At 30.8% G+C, this 20,494-nt stretch overlaps 1 protein-coding gene and 1 non-coding gene across 2 annotated transcripts; one reads left to right on the forward strand and one right to left on the reverse strand.

Moving 5' to 3' along the window:
• Positions 1-4,674: 4,674 nt before the first annotated feature.
• On the reverse strand, positions 4,675-15,104 carry LOC122513531 (cytochrome P450 4C1-like). Its single transcript, XM_043629939.1, is given in 12 exon segments — positions 4,675-4,916; positions 5,012-5,177; positions 5,446-5,514; positions 5,586-5,701; positions 5,773-5,887; positions 5,966-6,090; positions 6,137-6,229; positions 6,310-6,501; positions 11,526-11,616; positions 11,920-12,029; positions 12,133-12,291; positions 14,961-15,104. Coding segments are annotated over 11 exon segments (1,473 nt in total). The 5' UTR covers positions 12,287-12,291; positions 14,961-15,104.
• Positions 15,105-16,567: 1,463 nt separating this feature from the next.
• On the forward strand, positions 16,568-16,641 carry Trnai-aau. The gene has a single exon. It is a non-coding gene; the product is annotated as a tRNA-Ile (tRNA).
• The last annotated feature ends 3,853 nt before the right edge of the window (positions 16,642-20,494 follow it).

Here is a 20,494-nt window from a genome sequence, read left to right on the forward strand (position 1 = left end):
TAAATGTACACTTGGTGAAAGTTTAAATGTTTAATATTATTTATATCTCCTCCGTTGAAAGTTTCATTTTTAGTCGCCTGTTACGACAAGCAGGGATTACTGAGGGGGTATTATTACCCGCCCACCCTACGTGTGTTATTATTATTATTTATATTATTACATAATGATCTATTAAATATCAAATTTTGTTTGTCTGATTTAAATAAATGTAATTTCATTATTTCGAATGATATTTTTTTTCGTAAAACAATTTAAGAGAATAAAAATTAGAGAAATGGAAACAAAATATTATTTGTTTCAGATTATTTTTAATCTTATCAGTTGCGGAACATATTTTTGTTAACAAAGTATAATGTTTATAGAAATAACGAAGAGAAAAACGATGAATCATTGAAAATTTTAATATTTTGTAATCAAAATTACCACGTGTCGGTAATCAAACTAATATTTTCAAGGAAATTCGTATAATAAAAAATAAAATATAATAAAAATAAAAAACGTGCTACGAAAAATTGGAACCACGTAAAAATCTAAAATTAAATTTAACGTTTTCTTTAACACATGATAACGCTTTAAACAATAAAATAATATTGTACTTTCTAAGATATAAATACGATGTTTGAATAGAGCAAAAGCAGATATTCGAGCAACTCAACTGCATCGATTTAGAATAAAACATTTAGCTATAAAAAAAATAGAAAGAATAACTTCGAGTTTTCTGTTCTTTTGGACCATCTTAGTTCACGTAAGTATCGCAATAATTTAATGCTAATAACGAAAATTAAATGATTTCATTAAACTTTTCTCACATCACTTATAGAGAGACTTAGAGAGAATTAACTGATTAATTTAATAATATTTTAAAGATGAAACAACAAGTGAATAATTTTTTCTAAAGTAAAAAATATTGTTTTTTTGTAATTTTTTAGGGAAATAATCAACATGCGTTTCTTTCAATAATTTGCGTATTTTTAATATTCACCATTTTTTCAACAAACACGGTTCAAGGTTATGCTACTGGTTCGAGCTCTGCAGAACCTAAAGGCTCGATCATTAATCCTCCACCACGGAAATGTCCTGAAGGATACAAACTAGATCGTCGCTTTGGATGTAGAAAAGTTATTAAGGTTTAATAACTTATAGTATTAATAAAATTATAAATAATGTAACATAAGTGGAGAATAAATGTTAAATTAAAAATTGAAAGAAAAAATAAATATTAAAAGTACCTTTTCCTATTATATTTTTAATTTGTAAATTATATACTTCGATATAATATTAAATATAAAAATTATATTGTTGCAAGAGAAAAAAATGTAAAAAACCAATTTTTAAAATACAATAATCATTGCATTGAAATAATAAACATTTTTTTTTGTTAAAGATATTACTACCTAATATCGAATAACAATTAACGTACGTTCTTTCAACGTTCAGTATTAAATTTGTTATTCGTTTAGAGAAAATAGTAGTGTTTAGTCCGAGAATGTTTTCTCTTTTCTTTTTTTTTTTACTTATTACGTTCAATATTTCTTTTGGCAAAGGCTTATGTAAAGTATCCCGATATAATTTTATTACCGAAACTAACAAAACAAATTACGAAAATTTTCTAGGCTCGTGCTGTATCGTGGTCGTCTTTGGTACAATTCTCTTATTGATTCATCGTTTAACAGTTCTATGTTTAGTTTTTCTAATGTTTTCCTTTTTGATTTAATTTTGATGTTAAGCGTGTTTTTCCTTATTTTCGCAAGAACCAGGTTTTGGTTTGTTCCCGTATTTGCAGATCGTATTGGCACTTGACGTCCAGTATTTTGTGGGGTGTATATTCCTATTGGCTATTATGTAGTCTATTGTTGATTTTTATCCTCTAGTGTTTTCGAGGGTGAATTTATGCTATGGTTTATGTGGATAAAATGTGTTGTTGATCCGTAGCTCATTCCTGGCGCAGAAATTAATCAGCGTGTCCCGTTGTCGTTCAAGTCGTCTTCGTTGAAACGAATTTTGTTATTATTTATTGATCTTACCTTGCGGCCAATTTTGTTTAATTCATTTTTTATTTTAATTATGTTGGACTTGGGATAAAGTCCTCGAATAACGATTTTATAGCTCTTCTCGTTTTTTTCTTGATACGTGTGGTATCCGCGTTTTAGTTTTTAGTGCATTTATTATCTTTCTGAACGTATCTGGTGTGGTAGTTTGTACTTTCACTTGGTTGTCTTTAAGTTGTTTTATTACATAGTTTTTTGTCCAGTTATTTCATCCAGTAACTCGAGCAGAGGGTCGATATTTCCCCGTCGATGTATATTGGTGGTGGTTTTACTGCTTTTTTTCCTTCCAATTTTTCTGTAGTATTTTATGGTTCTGTTGACTTGTCGAGTAGATCATATGAGCTGCTAACGGGTATGTCTTGAAGCTATTTGGTTAGTAATTGTGCGGAAGAGTTATTATTGTTGTTTTTTGGTTCACCCATCCTCCGGTTTTTTAAACCCTGTAATTTGGTCGATTTAGCGGGAATCCAGTTTTGCGAATCTTCCGAGTCTGTATCCATTTCACTTTCCATACACGAGTTTCTATTATCTATTTTGATTATTCTCTTTTCTGTACGAGCAAGGTTAGAGTATTGTTTTGTTTCCATCGACGGTTTTCCTATTTCGGTATTAGCTCTTGTTCGAATAATATAACTGCTGCCGTTATTAACTATTTTAAGAGATGGGGTGTTGTTAATTTCCATGGTCAAAGCCTTTTTGCCATAGGCTTGAACACGCGGTTATTCGTGTGGTTGCAGTATTACATCGCTAGGAGACTGGTCACTTTACCCTTGTGTCTGCGATGTAAAACAAACGTACGTTACACTGTATCTCAACGTAATTATTATTTAAATACTTATATTCTCAGGAGCGGTAAATAAATACGTCCGTATTTACTAACGATTGAACGAAGAATGTGAAGACTTTTAAATCTTATTTCAGGACCCCACAAATATCCGATAATTGGAAATATGTATCATTTTCAAGTTGACGTTGGTGTAAGGAATATTATAATATTTTTATTTAGAAATTATACTGAAAACTGTGATTTTTCCCAGTCCATATAAAGTTTTCACTTAATATTAATTCTTTTTCCAATAATACAGAACATTTACTTAAGAAATTTTGGAGAATAAGTAATAAATATTATCCAATTCACAAGGTCTGCAGCTTCTTTATTTCTTCGATAACTTTATTTGATCCAGATAATATTCAGGTAAATTATTATAAAATAAAAATAATTATAAATTATTTTTTATTTAATTTGACTTGAATTCTACAAAAATTAAAAAAAATATTATTAATTTATAAACCTATCGCCATCTTTGTTAGACCCCGTTTCGCAAGTTGTGCTTTGCAGTGACCATTAGAACATCTTACTGGATCATCCAAAAAAACAAAAATCTAGTTTGTGTACTTTTGTACGCACGTAAGAAATTATAATTCTTTAGCGTAACAAAAGATTTATTTTCGCAACCTATATGCCTTACAACGTTCCACGTTTGTTTGTGATGGAAACTTCCTTTTAGATACATTTTTACAATATAGTAATAGGCATTAAGCTTTTCTGAATTAGTTTTAGAAATCTCAAAAACTGAAACAAAAATTTAAATGTATACTGATATTGGTCAAAAAGCTGTAAGAGATTATAGTTTAATAAGAATTATTGTAGAAAATAATTTATAAATAACTAAGATGTATTCATTTTCGAATTTTTCTGATAGAATATTAATGCACATGACTTCTTCCTAGTGTGAATAAAAAGAAGACGGTGTCTTCAATACTCTTTCATAATTTCAGTATCGTCGGCTTCTTCTAACCGTTGTTGAGAATAATGCCCTGTCTCTTCCAGTAAAATGATTGATCATCTATGCGGAAAGAATAAGTTTTTTAATGCTTTGAATAAATATTTTTCAAGAGAATTGTAATATTTGTTTCTTAAAGAAGCAAGATTATTATTTTTACCTTTTAACAGATTCATATCTTGCTTATTCCTTGTAACTGTGCTCGACTTTTGTGTGATTCGTACAGTTCAATTTTTAATATTTTCAAATAAATATTAATTGAGTCTTGAAATGCAATCGCCGGATAAGTGTCAGTTAAAGTTTTTGCTATTTCAACTTACAACCAACCATTATAATATTTCAGTAAGTACTTAAAAATACCTTCTAGTATATGCACAACTCAATATTCTCTCTGAACTCTCTTAATGTGTTCCCTCGTCGCTCGTTTTTCGAAAATTGTTCTTTGATCATCTAGACTTACTATCTGGTGCATTCTTTACTATTTTTTCCAGAACGCAAACTCAGGCAAAGCAATATGCACAAACATAAAATAATCTTTAACAATATCGCATCAAAATGTTAAACGTTTTTGATGACGTTCTCCAGGGTTGTAGGAGCACCAGTATTTCATGTTCTGCTTATTAACATATCCATTAATACGGAAATCTGCTTCGTCAGTAAACCATAAATGTTACCAAGGGTTTATGGTGAACGAAAACGTTTCAACATCGTTCTCGCTGAGGTTTCTCGTAAGGATTAGTCATTTTCGTTGAGATATTACACGATTAGCATTTTGTATGAGTGAAACTGTAGTCTTTTTTTATAATTACGTACACTGTTTGTTCTTTTATTACCGTAAATTTTTAGGTAATAAAAGACAATTTTAGGGTAATTTTAGATTTTCATTTCTGCATGAAACATTTACCAATACAGTTTCTCGGTCCCGCACTAAATGGTATGTAGGAGTAGGGATGTCGCCCTGTAATATTTTCCGGTAAAAATCTGTCGGGATCGAAAACATTTGGATTTGGCCAATATTCTGGATTTCTGTGCACGCCGTAAATATTTATAATACACATAGTTTTAGATGGAATTAAATAATGTTCTACAAAATTAATACGATTACATAATGAATAAAATAAAGAATCAATAGGATACGTACGAAATTAACGTAAAGACATAATGCATTTATTTTCATACTCAGCTGCATATCCTTAGAAATATACCGAGATATTAAATGGACGCTTGGATACAAACGAAGCGATTCCTTTAAACATCTCTCTAAATACGAAAGTTCTTGGAACGACGATATCGTCAAATTATTATCTTCTCCCATAATCGATTTAACCTCGTCTCTTATATTTTCCTAAAAATAAATACATCATTTATTATTTATCGTATGAACTGTTTAAATCGCAAAACCTAAAAACATTGTAAATTTTAATAATTTTTGCTAGAATTCGAGTACTGACGAAACTTTTTATTTAAAGTTAATATCACTATTAATTAGTATTAGAAACAAGTTACTAAAATTAGTGTTACAATTAATTGATTATTCTTTGTAAAGTATTAAATGTAAAATATTGTTTCTTTTGCTAATAATTTCTACTTATAATTGTTGCTGGAAACATTACCTGGATATCTTTGTGCTTAGCAAAAAGACTCAAAGCAAAGTTCAGTGCACTTGCAGTAGTGTCGTGACCCTAGAAAATGTTAATGCGTAGAATGTTTCTTCTCTTTTGTTTTCTAAATGAATACATTTACAAATACATACTTCAAACATGAAAGTATCAACTTCTTCACGAATTCCTTCCTCATCTATTTGATTATCTTTCCAAAACGCAGCTATAAGCAGATCTAGCAAAGAAAGTCTTTTTTTGTTTTGCCTATCTGTAACATAAAAATTTTATTGACCTTGTTTCTTTAATTTAATTTTATTCTTATTTAAAGAATGCGAATACTTTCATCGTCCTTCTCCTTCTCTTTATTAAAAGTGTCATCTTCCTCAATATTCTCATAGATTTGCAAATATTTTCCATTAGTTTGTTTATGAAAACGTTTCCTTTCCGCAATTATCTGAAAAAAAAGTAACATTTTCCTAATCTAAATATTTTCGAAAAAAATACTTATAAATGATTATTATGAAAGACGTACATTTCTCGAAAAATTGTGCAAGGTTTTCAACGTTTCTTTTTGTACTCTACCGAGTGGTGTAAATGCAAATATTTTATCGTAGAAGTACCAAGGTCTTACGAGTCTAGAGAACAATAAATCACATTCTTTATTGGATCGACTTCGTTTCTTAACAAAACATTATTCAATTACCTATATGCAAAATTTTGCCATAAACATGGACCGCATTACGATATTCAGATTCCAGCTTGCTTTTTCCTGTCAATTTTGTACCGAAAGCTGTTTCTACAAAAGAGATATGGCAATTAAAAAATCATTACTAATATTATTAATTATTTATACAAAAAATTGTTTTTTTCACTAACGGCATATTGCGTTGAGAGTGTACTGGCTGATAAATGTTCGTAAATCTTTGACAACAGGGTCTCCATCTCCCTCCTTTTTAAGAGATTCGACAAGATTTCGTGATTCCTCATTTAAGTTATTAAAGTAATAATTAATCATATTGAAGTGAAATGCAGGTGTTAACATTTTCCGTCGTAAGTGCCATTTTTTACCTGTCAAATTAGGATATATTTAAAATATTATTTAATCTATTCAAATATTTTAGGGCAAATTGCGTCTTATTCTCTTTTTATTATAAGGATCTTTCCTTTTTACTCGTTATTAAGTACAAACGTGTCTACATACCGCTCTCGAGTATATACAAGTATTCAAATAGTATATACGTTGAGGTATAGTTTAACGTACCTTAAGTTTACGTCGCATATACAAGGGTTAAATGACCAATGTCCTTGTGAGGAAAAACGGTGCACTCTCTTGGCTAATCGCGTGTGCAAGTTTATGGCTTAACTCATTGAACATTGTAATAAACTATATTTAACCTATTAAAATCGTTAATAACGCCCATAGTTTCATTATTCGAACAATAGCTGATACCGAAACAAATCAACCGACTATGGAACCAAAACGATCATCTAACCTTGTATTAGGTTGGTTTATACGAAATTTTGGATTTTAAAGTTAATATATAAAACTGCATGTCTTTTTTAAAAATCTATTTATTTAATTAAAATAAATTCTATTTATTTCTCAATACACTTTTCCCAAAGAGATTTTAATGCATAGATGCCTGTCATATTTGATAAAATTAAAGTCTATTAGCGAAAAGATCCGGTGAATAAGTTGGGTGCTGCACAATTTCATATATAAATTCATTTGTAAAATCGGGTTAGGAATGATAGGCATACGTTCAACCGATCCAACTTATTTCATTCGGTTAGTTCGTTCGATGCTCACTATCAATTTTATTAAACTTGCCAATTTCAGAAAGATTTCGCAATCTTGTTGTATGGTCGATTTTTTCTGGAAGCATGTTTTTTCGAAGATACAGTAAGATTCTTTTCCATGAATGCTTTCAGAGTATCATTTTTCATGGACATTACGGGACTTTTTCGCGGTTTTTTTTTAGGGAAAATTCAGCAGACTGAAATTTTTTCAACCAACGTTTGTCAACAGTATTTTTCCCAAATGCCTGATTTATATTGCGTGCAGCCTTTGTAGTATTATTACCCAGTTTATACTCATAAGAAAATTGCACGAATATATCGGTTGAATTCAAGTCTTTATGAAATTTAAAAAAATTATTAGATTTAACATTTTTTAGAAAATCTGCTTTGTTGAAATGTGACTCTAACAATGAACAATACGACTATAAACGAAGTAGTACAAAAACAAAAGAATAATGCAAACCAAGAGACAGACGTTCGCATGTAAAGAAAATCCGACATTTTATATGAACCAATTTAATATATACACAAAAGAGACTAATCAAACTCGATAATAGAAACTCGTCTATAGAAGGCGATATGCAAACGGATTCGGAAACTTCGCAAAATTGGAAACCCGCCAAGTCTTCAAAAATTTTAAAGTCAAAAAAGCGTAAGATTAATGGACCGAAAAACAACAACAATAACTATTACGTATATTTGCAACACAATGGTTTCAAGACATTCCCCTAAGTAATATTTCCGATCTACTCGACTATTCAACAGAACCTTAAAACACAAAAGACAATTTAGAAAAAGAAAAAGCATTGAAACCACCACCAATATACATCTACGCGAAAATCAAGGACTCTCTGCTCGAGTTATTGGATAAAACCAATTTTTGTGGGTAGACTCGTTCTAGTATATCCGGGCGGTTCGTGTTTTGTGTGCTACAGTTGCAATACGAAGGTTAAAAGGTACCTCGAGACGTATTTGCGTTATTTCTTTCTCTATCTAGTCTATCTTCATACTAATATTTATTTATATTATTTCCTTCTGCAATAAAGCATTCACTTGTCTCGGCTTTTCTCTCAATTCCGTGAGAGTTTTTATGACGAGGCAAATTGTTTTATTAACGAGTAAATTGGAGTATATCGATTTACGTAACCTTCCCTATCTCAATCATTCCTACGATAAAACTATTGCATATTTTGCCGACTCGTGGCTTTGATAATTAGTTATTTCTTTCTTTTACTTTTTTTAAGGTAGTAGTCTGGTAACTTATGCCTATTTTCATGACTTTTTTGGAGGGTGGTTTTTTATAGGAAAATGAAAATGAATTATCTTGAATATTTAGAGTGTTTTTATTTACATATGAAAATATAAAAAAAAATTTATTTGAAAAAATTTAATAGTTTATAACTATTATTATTATAGGATTCGTGAAAAAATTGGGCCGTTGGACAGACTGGACCGGGACTCGAACCCGGATCTTCCGCTTTCCGGGCGACTGCTCTTTAACCAATTGAGCTATCCAGGGCCCACCGTCCAATCTCCTCACGAATGCCTATTTAAGTGTTTGGCTTGGAGGTGCTCGCATCCCACATTATTGTCACTCGAAGTTGGAACCTCAAAAAAAATGCACATGGGTGGCCCGGGTGATTTTGGCTCTTGATGTCATCTGAAATCAAATATTCTTGATTATTCTTAATCTATAGAATATAGAATATACATCTCATTCTGGTCGGATCTACCGAAGTTAAATTTCAAGCGTAAATCACAAAATGGCGGACTTTGAAAAAAAAAGTCCTTTTATTTTAGCAAAGAAAGGGTTGTAAAATAAAAAGTTAGGGGTGGAAAAAATTCTTTTTAGTACCGACGAGAACTATACGTGTGTAGAACAGCCTGTTAAAATTTGAAAGCAATCGGTTCAGTAGAAAAAAAGTTAGGACCCGGGCCGACCAGAAAAACAATGTTTTGAGAAAAACGCGTTTAAAGTTCAACAACAAATTTTCCTAAGTAAACTTATACTTACGTCAATCGTCGATGCCTGGAGCGTATAATATGCCTTCATCCTCTTCATAGGCATCATTCTCTGCAACTTTGTCCGCTCTTCGACTCTTTCGGGCTTCTTTCGATGACATTGCTGTGGCATTTTCCGCTTTTGCAATCCGAGATTTATTGTAGGATTTTGCAAACGCGACAGCGCACGGGCCGAGCGTAACGTCCATGACTTCCAATATTTTTAGTACTGGGAAAAATCCTTCGTTAAATATACATGCTGCAGTGAATGCAGCAATTTCTAAAGTTTTTTGGCCTACAAAAATATGTTTTGGTGCAAAACTCCAAACACAATGATTAAAAGCCTCGTTATTATTTGTGTGTTTCTTCCTAAACATCTTTCCAAAAGATCATCTGATGACAGATCTTCGTAAATTGGTTCCAAAAGATTTGCAGTGTCATTATCGAAAGCAGGTGGATGAACAAACGTATATATATGAACGAAACTGTTATTTCATCTGCAATATTTCCTTCTTGCTCATTTTCTTTTTTTTTCTTCTTGTGCTGCTTTACGAAATAAAACTTTAGCAACACTTTTAACAGCAATATGTATTGTATCAAGGATACTGTAGTATCCGCTCTTACTTAACCCTGGTCCCAAATCCATCATGGCACAAAAAATGTTTATACCCGATAAACCAACACCGAGTAGTCGCATAACAAAAGTAAGACGTCTGTTGACCTCAAACGCATTCCTCACTTTTGGGCAAGAATTAATAGTAGTGAATTCATCGCACTTACACTTTATACACAAGTTAAATCCCAATCCAACTTGAGATTTTTTAAGAAATTTTATATCACTCTTGCAAGCTTTACAAATCAGAACACTTTCTAAAGCACTGAATACTAAAGTAAAACTTAAAAGAGCGTAAGTTGAGCTCTCATCAATGGCTACTTCAATATCTTCTTCATTTTTTAATTTTTCAGCAGACTTGCTCACACATGTTACATCTTTTTCAGCAGTGTATCTATTACCGTGAAATTTTCGCTTGATGCCTTGATCTCCAGGACTTTTCGTACCACGTTTTTTTCCTTTCCTATCCATCTTAGATGCTTACGTGTCAACGCACGATCAAATACTAACGAGTACTGTGAATTTTGAGTTGAATATACTTTAAAGTAAAGATATATATATATATAATAGAATAACAGAGTCAACCCAGGTATAAAAATGCGCGCAAACAAAAGAAGGGTCCAAGCGGTTGCAGCTGTTGGTCAACTTGAAAGGTTGGACTCCGAGGCGCTCTAAGAAACTCGTTATAACTCCCGAAATACTTCGAATTTCTGTCTGAAATTTTCACAGTGTATTCTCAAGACATTGCACTTTCAAATTAAGCAAAAAAAAAATTTTCGATTTTTTGAACTCAAGTTACCAGACTACTACCTTAAACATTGCTGGACAAGATAATTATATAATAGAATACCTGAATGATATCCAAGTCAAAGTAAAAACTATCATTTCAGAAACGCTCAGAAAGATAATTATAACCAATGCACTAAACATTTAAGACGGAAGATAACACATGTATCAACAAAAAAACGAAAAGAGTTACAAAAATTACTGAAATCTCAATCCAGCCTGTGTCAAATTCGCACAGAAGTGTCTTACAATACTTTTTCCCCAAAAGGGCAGAAATAAAAACGTCAGTTGCCTAAGTTGTAATGGTAGCCACTCAGAAAAATATAAAAGATTTCTCAGGACAGGCTTAAAAGAATCAGCCCTAAAGACCGAATAAAATATTAAATCTGCGGAAAATAAATGACAACAGCGACACTCGCTCATTGGAGATGCCTTCCAAGTGCTGTATTTCTTACTTGTCTAACAATTTACCAGATGTCTACGGACGAATTGTAAAGAAGTAAGGAGATAAATAAAAACAAAAATAAAAAAAATTGTAAAAATTGTAATTAAGAAATATCTCCAGTTTACTGATTATTACGACATTTGGCTTGCACTGTTAAAAGATAAATAACTGATCCGGAAAAGCTGCTCCTACCAAGCAAGCTTACTCGAGGATAGAGTACTGTGAAACTTTCTCGATATATGTGTTATAATTATTAAAATCGAAACTCTAATTGTAATAGAAACGGATTGAAATGTCGAAAAAAGGAAAAAGTGCTACGAACTCTCTTTGTAAGACACAAACAAATATAGACATATTACTAACGTGCCCTTTTTCATTTTATTATTTAGTATATTTTATTTTAAATATATAATAAAAAGATTATTTTTATTCGTTTAAATTACTTACCGCTGCTAGTTAATAATCCATAGGAAAGCCAGGGCTTAAGATATTTGTAAAAGGCTGCTTTCTTAATATGTTCATTGCTCTTTAATAGTTCCTACGATGAAAATTCATATTTTTTAACTTATATGAATTGATAATTTTCGATTTACATTTAATTCTTTGAAGCAAGACATTTTACTCTTATAAATATCCAAGTTTTTTTTATCATTATCTGAGAATTTTTATTCCATAAAATGAATTAGCGAAAATTAACAATAAACTTTAGTTATGTAGCAGTAGAAAGATACATAGGTAATCCTGCTATGCTATTTTAAAGTAATGTTAAATTTTCGTGCTGGTTTGAAGAATATTTGACTATGTATTTTTTATAATGAATGAAATTTATAATAAAATTTACCTTAACGTCCTCGGGATCAAGTAGAACTACTAAAGGAAAAATAAGGATCCAAAGCTTATAAATTGGATAATACCCATTACTTAATCTCCAGAATTTCTCAAGTAAATGTTCTATTATTGGTAATAAGTTATTAGTAAGTGACAACTTTATCGACTGAGAAAAATCACAGTTTACTGTATAATTTCTAAGTCAAAATATTTTAATATTCCTTACCATTTTCAATTCGAAAGTGATACAAATTCCCAATTATCGGATATTCGTGAGGTCCTGGAATTAGACTTATAAGTCTTCCCACTCTTCTATATCTTATAAAACAATGTAATGCAAATAGAAATAAAATTGTACCTAAAAAGATTGCGAGCATCATTCTATCTGGAACATAGAAAAAGTAAAAAATTGAACTATAAATTTGGCAAAAGGTATTTTACGTATTAATTATTATTTTTAAACTTTAAATTTTTCTAAAGAATTATGTGCTTGTTAATGATTAATCCCTTTACAAATTAAATAGTTTTATTATTCGTTTCTTTTCTATTAGTTTTTGGCACACAGATACATACAAATGATCTATAATAGTAAAATGTCAAGAGAATATGTTTAACAATATCTACAAGATTTGTTTTTCCTGTGTTTTGTATAAAATATAATTTCTAGCGCATTTATGAGAAATTTGCTAAATCGTTAGACTACTAGAACGTTAAATGAAGAATTCCCGAAAAAGAAACGATAATATTTGACAAAATATTAGCGACATGTAGTTATAAACTATTTAATTAGTCCAATAAACGTTATGAGATATTGTCCTTTATTTCGATACCAAAGCTATCTTATAAAATCAACAATTATTTTAGAGGTTCCAACTTAATATTAGCGTTTTAAAATGTTAATAAATTAGTGCAACATGCAAAAAAATTAAAAAAATTCCGGCATGTGTAAAACAATAAACTGAAGTAGTATATAAAATACAATACAGTTTTAAAACAAAACAGTGATAAGGATCTATGATATAAAAGTACACGAACGATTTTGAAATAAGTAATTCGATATATCTCTCTTATATTTAGTGTGGACTGATATCTAAATTTTGATTTTTTTTATTCTTTCTTATATATATATATATTAACAAGGAAAATTAAAAAGGTATAAGAAAAATTAATAATGTTAATAATAATATAATAATTATTATTATTATTTTTTTTTTTTAAGTTATTTTTTTTCTTTGAAGTTATTTTTTTGAAGTTATTTTTGAGTTTATTGAGGTTATATTCGTTTTTGTACGCCAAGAATTATAACTTCTTACGTGCGTACATAAGTATACACATTAGTTTTTTTTAAAAGTTTTTCTCTGGTATCTTTCTCTTTGTGAATACGATCAGAATTATCCGTTGCGATAAATTCTTTTAAATGTTCCGGCAAATGACGGAACAATGTATGTATCAATTCTTCTTTCGTATCTGTAGATTGTTATTTCTTCTTTCTGTCTCCTTTTCAAACGAATTCGTTCAATTTTGGCATTTATATGTTTTTTCAATGTTAGTTTGGAATTTAGATATAGTCCCAAATACTCTCTCTTGACCGTCGTTACTTGCGAAATTTCTGTATTATATAGTTGTAGTTTCGGTATATTTGGTTTTTCCTCAATGCAAATGTGATATGTTTACACTTAGTAGAGTTTACCTTGATTTTCTTATTACGTAACCTTTCTTCGAAAGAGTTCATTTGGTTTTATAACGACTCATTTGCTTGTTGCGGGTCTTTGTTTATGATATGCATTGCTGTGGCGTCTGCAAATGTTTGCACAAAAATATATTTTCCCGTTTTTTTTCAATTTTTTTTAAGTTGAGTACTCAGAAAAAACTTATCCATAATTATAAAGTGTTACGTCCAACCAATACTCTATAATATTAGTATAATTTTTATCTGGCATACTATTTCAAATAATAGATTTCTCACTATTGTGAAATTAAATAAATATTTGAAATAGGAATTAAAATTTTAGTAAATAAAATATTGTAAAGCCAGAGACGACGTTCACCGATTTCAAATCCCGTAAACGTGTACGAAAGTAAAAGATGTAGTTTAATTTCGTTGAAAGTTGTACCTCATATATATAAAGCGTTTCGAGATCGCTGATTACGAGTTTAATATTATTTTGTTAAAAAACAGAATTGCGGACAAAAATTTAAAGATAAATCAATAATTATGATGATTTTTTAATTTCTTTTTCATTTTTTATGTTTTAATAACATTTTTTTCTTTAAAATTATCTCATTATATTACATTCGCTTGTAATTTTTTTTATTTACAATTACACAAAATGGTGAAAAAAGTATAAAGTCATTACGGTTGTGCAATATCGTAAAAAGCCCTACATAACATCTGAAAATACAACTAAAATCACCTAATTTTTTAATATAGGTTTTTTTTAGAGGTTCAATGAACATTTAACAATAACGGAGAGTGCGAATTGCGGCAGTATACGTAACTATAAGCTCGTTTGAAAACATTTTTCTCATATTGCATCAGTTAGTGACTATTATCTTTTTTTATGTAAATTTCTAAGTAATAAATATAATTAAGTCTATATTTATATGTTGAAATCGGACAAATATTAACTACACTATGCGCGTTTTAATAGACCGTAATTTTCGGGGCGCAGCAAATCGTAAATGCGTTTATACTGTAAAATTACTAGCGTGCATAGTCATTTACTTATTAAAAACCGATGATAAAGACATTAAGAGGTCCACCATAGATATTTCCATGGTTAAAACTCTAAAGAAAAACTTGATTTTTTGACTTTTTCCACGTTTTCAGGATTTGAGACCAATATGCATCGCCTAAATAGTTTTACATAAAAAAGAAACACATGCACGAACTAATGACGATTATTAATAGGATAATACAAAGACGAATTAAAGAAACAAAAAGAAAAACGAGATATTGAAAATTAGGGAGATATCTTTTACTCCTTCATATTAAAATAAACATATTACGAGAAAGAGGAAAACGTACGAAAAATAAATAAATTTGATACTTACGAGCACTCGTTTTATTGCACAATGGCAATAAAAATTGCAATAATAATAATATTATTGTTGCACAATGAAGTATACGTCGATGCGTCCTGTAATTTGTGTTAATCACTGGATCACTTTGAGTAAGAGAAATAGAAAAATGAAACAATTAAGATGAAGTAACTTAGAAGAATGTTATTCTAAAAATAATAATTTGTTGAGCTCAACGCCTAACAAACTGAACGCAGAACATATAATTAACTTTATTGATGTGAATAACCAAACCGGTTCTTCTTCTTTATTCGCATATTTATTAAGTTTCTTGTGAATGAGAAATGAGATATAAGGTCGGATAAGCACGTTTTTATTTTATAACTCCATACATGTTTACAATTTGTCCGTAGACATTTGATAAATTGTTATATAAGTGAAAAAGATAAACGAAGAAACGAATAAATTATAGTGTTAACTCTATAACTTTATATTCTTATTAGTTTTGTTATTAATTCTGTTGCTTAGTGAAAATAATATTAAATTTTATATCGACTTGATAAAAATATAAATAAATTTACCTTTATTGAGATTCGAAAAAAAGATAAACAGATTTCAAAGTATCATTGATATGCATTTGAACACGTAGAGTTAGATTGCCCAAGTTGTACCCTATAAAAAATTAAGCGTATGAAATATGTAATTTTAAATATAGACAGGAAATATTTGTATTATTCGCTACTAATCTTATTACCGATTTTATTTATTTTAATGAATATCGACACGCTCTTACATAAAATTGATAAATATTGATAAATAAATATGGCACAATAAGAGGAATCAGTTTGCTAAATCGTACACTATCTAGTAATACCTAAGAATAAAATATAACTAACCAAAGGTATTTATATAAAGGAATTTATATAAATATTTATTGATATTCATTGAGTAGTTTTTACAATTACCATGAAAATATTTCTAACAAGGAGAGGCTAGAGGGCTAGAGGCTCAGATATTTTTTCAAACTTTGAACACTTGTGGTACTCCATTAGAATTGTCACTGGGAAATCTGTCAGGAGACGTTCCTCGATATCATATTGCTCAAATACCCAAAATAAAATATACAATTTACTAATATATGTCTACGTTATCTTTGGTAGTGCCTTGTTCGTAGCCTCTAGATAACGAGAATTTCGACAACAAGGCCCTAAAGCCCTGGAACCAATAATCCCTTCTCAAGAGAGCCTCGGTTTTTCCGACAAAAAATGCCTGTTCTCGTGCACTCGGCATATGAGTTGTGATTGTAAGGTTTTCGGCACGACAAGTCGTATATCGTCGTCTACAATCTTGTATAGAAGTCCGTTTCTTGTTAAATATCCGTCGATCGTCTTCTCCGCTAAATCAAAAATTCGTCGCACCTTCTCGTCATCAAAGATAAATTAATAAATTTTCGTTACATGTATAATTCAAATTCGTTATCTTGCTTCGATATGCAAGTTTATCATGATTTTTTAAATCTTTAGCTATTATTGTACATAAAATTATATAAAACTTAATGATGGAAAAATCATAGGTTAAAATAGTTGAGATTTTGACGCTTTTACTTATGCATTTATCAAATAAATATATATTAGAAAATCAGCGCTGTGGCTCAGTTGGTTAAAGCGCCTGTCTAATAAACAGGAGATCGAGGGTTCGAATCCCTCCGGGGCCTACTGTGTAAACCAAATCGGGTTGACAAATATATATCAGCAGAAAATTATCTTCATATTTGTATATGTTAGTAAAATCTCGGATTTTTCAATATTATCATTTCATCAACGGAAGTTGTTCATTTAACATTCAACGGACGTAACAAAGGTGAGGAATATTATAATATTTTTTTATTTAGAAATTATACTGAAAACTGTGATTTTTCCCAGTCCATATAAAGTTTTCACTTAATATTAACTCTTTTTCCAATAATACAGAACATTTACTTAAAAAATTCTGGAGAATAAGTAATAAATATTATCCAATTTACAAAGTCTGAAGTTTCTTTATTTCTTCGATAGCTTTATTTGATCCGGATAATATTCAGGTAAATTATTATAAAATAAAAATAATAATCAATTGTTTTTTATTTAATTTTAATTTTTAAGGAACAGAAAAGCTAAAAATGTATTCCATTCCATTCATCACAAAAATGCATATAGTAATATTTTTTAAACTACCACGAAAATTTAAAATTACTTTATACAAAGCATGGCTTGTCAATCTATGTATCTTATACAACTTTAGTTTAAAAAGACTATTTAAAATTTTTTTTCTTTCATTTTATGTAATACAAATTCTCAGATTATAAAAAAACAAATTTCGATAGATTTATAAGCATAAAATTTCGTGCTTTAAAGAATTAAAACGTAAATCGAAAAATCAATTTATATGATTTAAAAAATATGAATTTTCATCGTAGGAACTACTGAAGAGCAAGGAACATATTGAAAAAAGAGTTATTTACTAACCTCTTAGGTCCTGGCTTTCTTATGGATTACTAACTAGCGGCGGTAAGTAATTTTAATTACTAAACAAAATTTTATAAACAATATATCCAAAATTAAGGTTTCTAATTGATGCAGTAAAATCACGCGCAGTATAAATACATCTGTGTTCTTTTGAGTCTTACAAAGAGGTATACGTTTTTTTCTTCATTTTTCTACATTCCCATCTGTTTTTCTTATAATTAGAGTTTTTGATTTTTATTACTGTGACAATTATTTCGAGAAAGTTCGATCTGTATCTTATCCTCGAAGTAAGCTTGCTTGACATAGGACCAACTTTCCCGGATCGGTTATTTATCTTCTAACAGTGTCAGCAAAATTTTATAACAATACAAAAAAAAAAAAAATAAATAAGCACATAAACATCAAGGATGCATTTTATCCTATATATCAGTGGTGAACTCCGCCTGCATGATCGCAGATCAGCGATCATGTTGCCGGTCCTAAGCCCGGGAAAAGGAGGAAGGTTGTTGGATCAGGTTAGCTCCCTACCCAACGTAAAAAAAAAAGAAAATTGCTCATAGAAAAGAGTTTTGGCCTCGGAACAGGACGGAAATACAGATGACGACACACGCAAGAAAATGGACAAAGAAATGGAAGAAAGAACACATAATGCGACTGGCTACATGGAACATCAAGTCATTCAATAATAAAGATCAAGAGACCCTGAAAGAACTGAAGGATAATAACATCGATATTTGCGCCTTACAAGAGACCAAAAAGAAAGGCAAAGGGCAAATACAGTACGAAGATTACTTAGTGATATATAGTGGGGTAGAACAACAAATCAGGGCAAAGGAAGGGGTAGCCATCGCAGTGTCTAAAAAGTACCAAAACAACATACAAGAATGTGAATACATATCTTCACGAATCTTGGTTGTAAAAATGGAAGCGGATGACAAAAAGTTAAATATAGTGTCAATTTATGCACCCGAAGATAACAAATCGAAGGAAGAAAGAGAAGCCTTCTACGACCAACTACAAAACTTAGTCGGATCATTACCAAGTAATCAACAAATAATAATCCTTGGAGATTTTAACGCCCGCATCGGAAACGAAATAATACCTGGAATTAAACAAAGGTTCAACGAAAATGTGTTAAATGATAATGGAGAACTTATGACACAATTGTGCACATTTAACGAGCTAAGGATTAACAATACATTTTATAACCACAAAGAGCACTACAAATTCACATATAGCAACACCAGAGGTTTCAGGTCTACAATTGATTACATTGTTACTAACAGATATGTCCAACCAAACCAAATACTAGATGTTAGGACATTAAACTCCGCGAATGTAGGAAGCGATCATAGCCTGTTATTAGCAAAAATAAGAATGAAGTTTAAACCACAAAGGAATCTTGCACGAGCAACTCAAGAATCGAAAATAAACATCGAGTCACTATGGAACTTACCAACCAAACAACTATACGAGAACAGGTTGAAAGAAAAAATCGAAAAAGACCCAATAAAAGAAGAAGATAACATAAACATAGCCTGGAAGAAACTAAGAACCAACATGTTAGAAGCTGCATACGAAGCCCTGGGAACACGAACTGTAAAAAACCGGGCTAGAATGATCAAGACTCCTTGGTTCCGCCCAGAGATTAAGGAAATATGCAAAAAAAAGAAAATGGCATACCTTAACTATAGGACATTACGAACACCTGAATCATACGAAATGTATAGACGAATCCGGAATCAAGCAGCGACATTAGTAAGGCAAACAAAACAACATCATTGGGAGATTTTTTCGAAGAGAATGGAGAGTGACTTCTATGGACTACAAAAACAAATCTGGCGATTTATTAGAAATCAAAGAAAGGAGGTCAACGAAATGATCGAAACAAATCAGATCACAAGAGAAACCTGGATTAGTTACTTAACAGAACTCTACAAATCAGAAGAACCTCAAGTGGAACTAAATACGCCAGAAATAGTAACTAAAAACGACATACAAATTGAGTCCAGTGATGTAGAAACAGCTATTCGAAAACTAAAGAATAGGAAGAGCTCAGGGCAAGATGGCATCCCAAACGAATTACTAAAATATGGTGGCCAACGTCTCACACAACAGTTAACATTCTTAATCCAAAAAATACTATGCCAACATAAAATACCTGATGAATGGCGAATCAGCACAACTATAGTTATGTTTAAAAAAGGAGACAAAAAACTACCTACAAATTACAGGGGAATAAATCTTTTAAATACTTCATTGAAACTAACAACAAAAGTCATAACGAATAAAGTTAACAGCTTAACGAATCTAGAAGACGAACAGCAGGGATTCAGATCAGGTAGATCATGCACAGACGCGGTTTTCATCATAAGACAGATAACAGAAAAATCAATTGAATACAACAGACCAGCATATATGTGTTCATTGATTTGGAAAAGGCATTCGACCGAGTGCAGTTAAAGGATGTTATACACCTCCTCTATAACCGGCAAATTCCGAACAATCTTATCAAGACCATAGAGGACATCTATAGAAACAATAAGATCCAAGCAAAGATAAATGGCGCCTTGACTGAACCGATTGATGCAGGTCGCGGTATCCGACAAGGGGATTCCTTAAGTCCCCTGCTTTTTAACATCATTATGGACGAAATAATAAGAAACGTAAGATTGCTAAAAGGATATAAAATGGGCAGCGAAGAAATAACCATCCTATGCTATGCTGATGACGCTGTATTAGTGGCCGAAAATGAGGATGATCTACAACGTCTACTACACCGATTTAATTGCATAGCCAAATCATTCAACATGAAAATATCGGCCCAGAAAACTAAATGCATGACAACATCAAAGACGCCGTTAAGATGCAAACTGGAAATTGAAGGAAAGGTTATTCAGCAGGAAATGAGATTTAAGTACCTAGGAATAGAAATCTCAGGATATGGTGATGTTGAAGCAGAGGTAAGAGAACAGACAATGAAGGCATCCAGAATAGCGGGTTGTTTGAATGACACAATATGGCGAAACAAAAACATTGACATAGAGACCAAAGCAAGAATCT

This window comes from Polistes fuscatus, unplaced genomic scaffold, assembly GCF_010416935.1.
Source record: "Polistes fuscatus isolate 324 unplaced genomic scaffold, CU_Pfus_HIC Scaffold12, whole genome shotgun sequence".
NCBI lineage: Eukaryota > Metazoa > Arthropoda > Insecta > Hymenoptera > Vespidae > Polistes > Polistes fuscatus.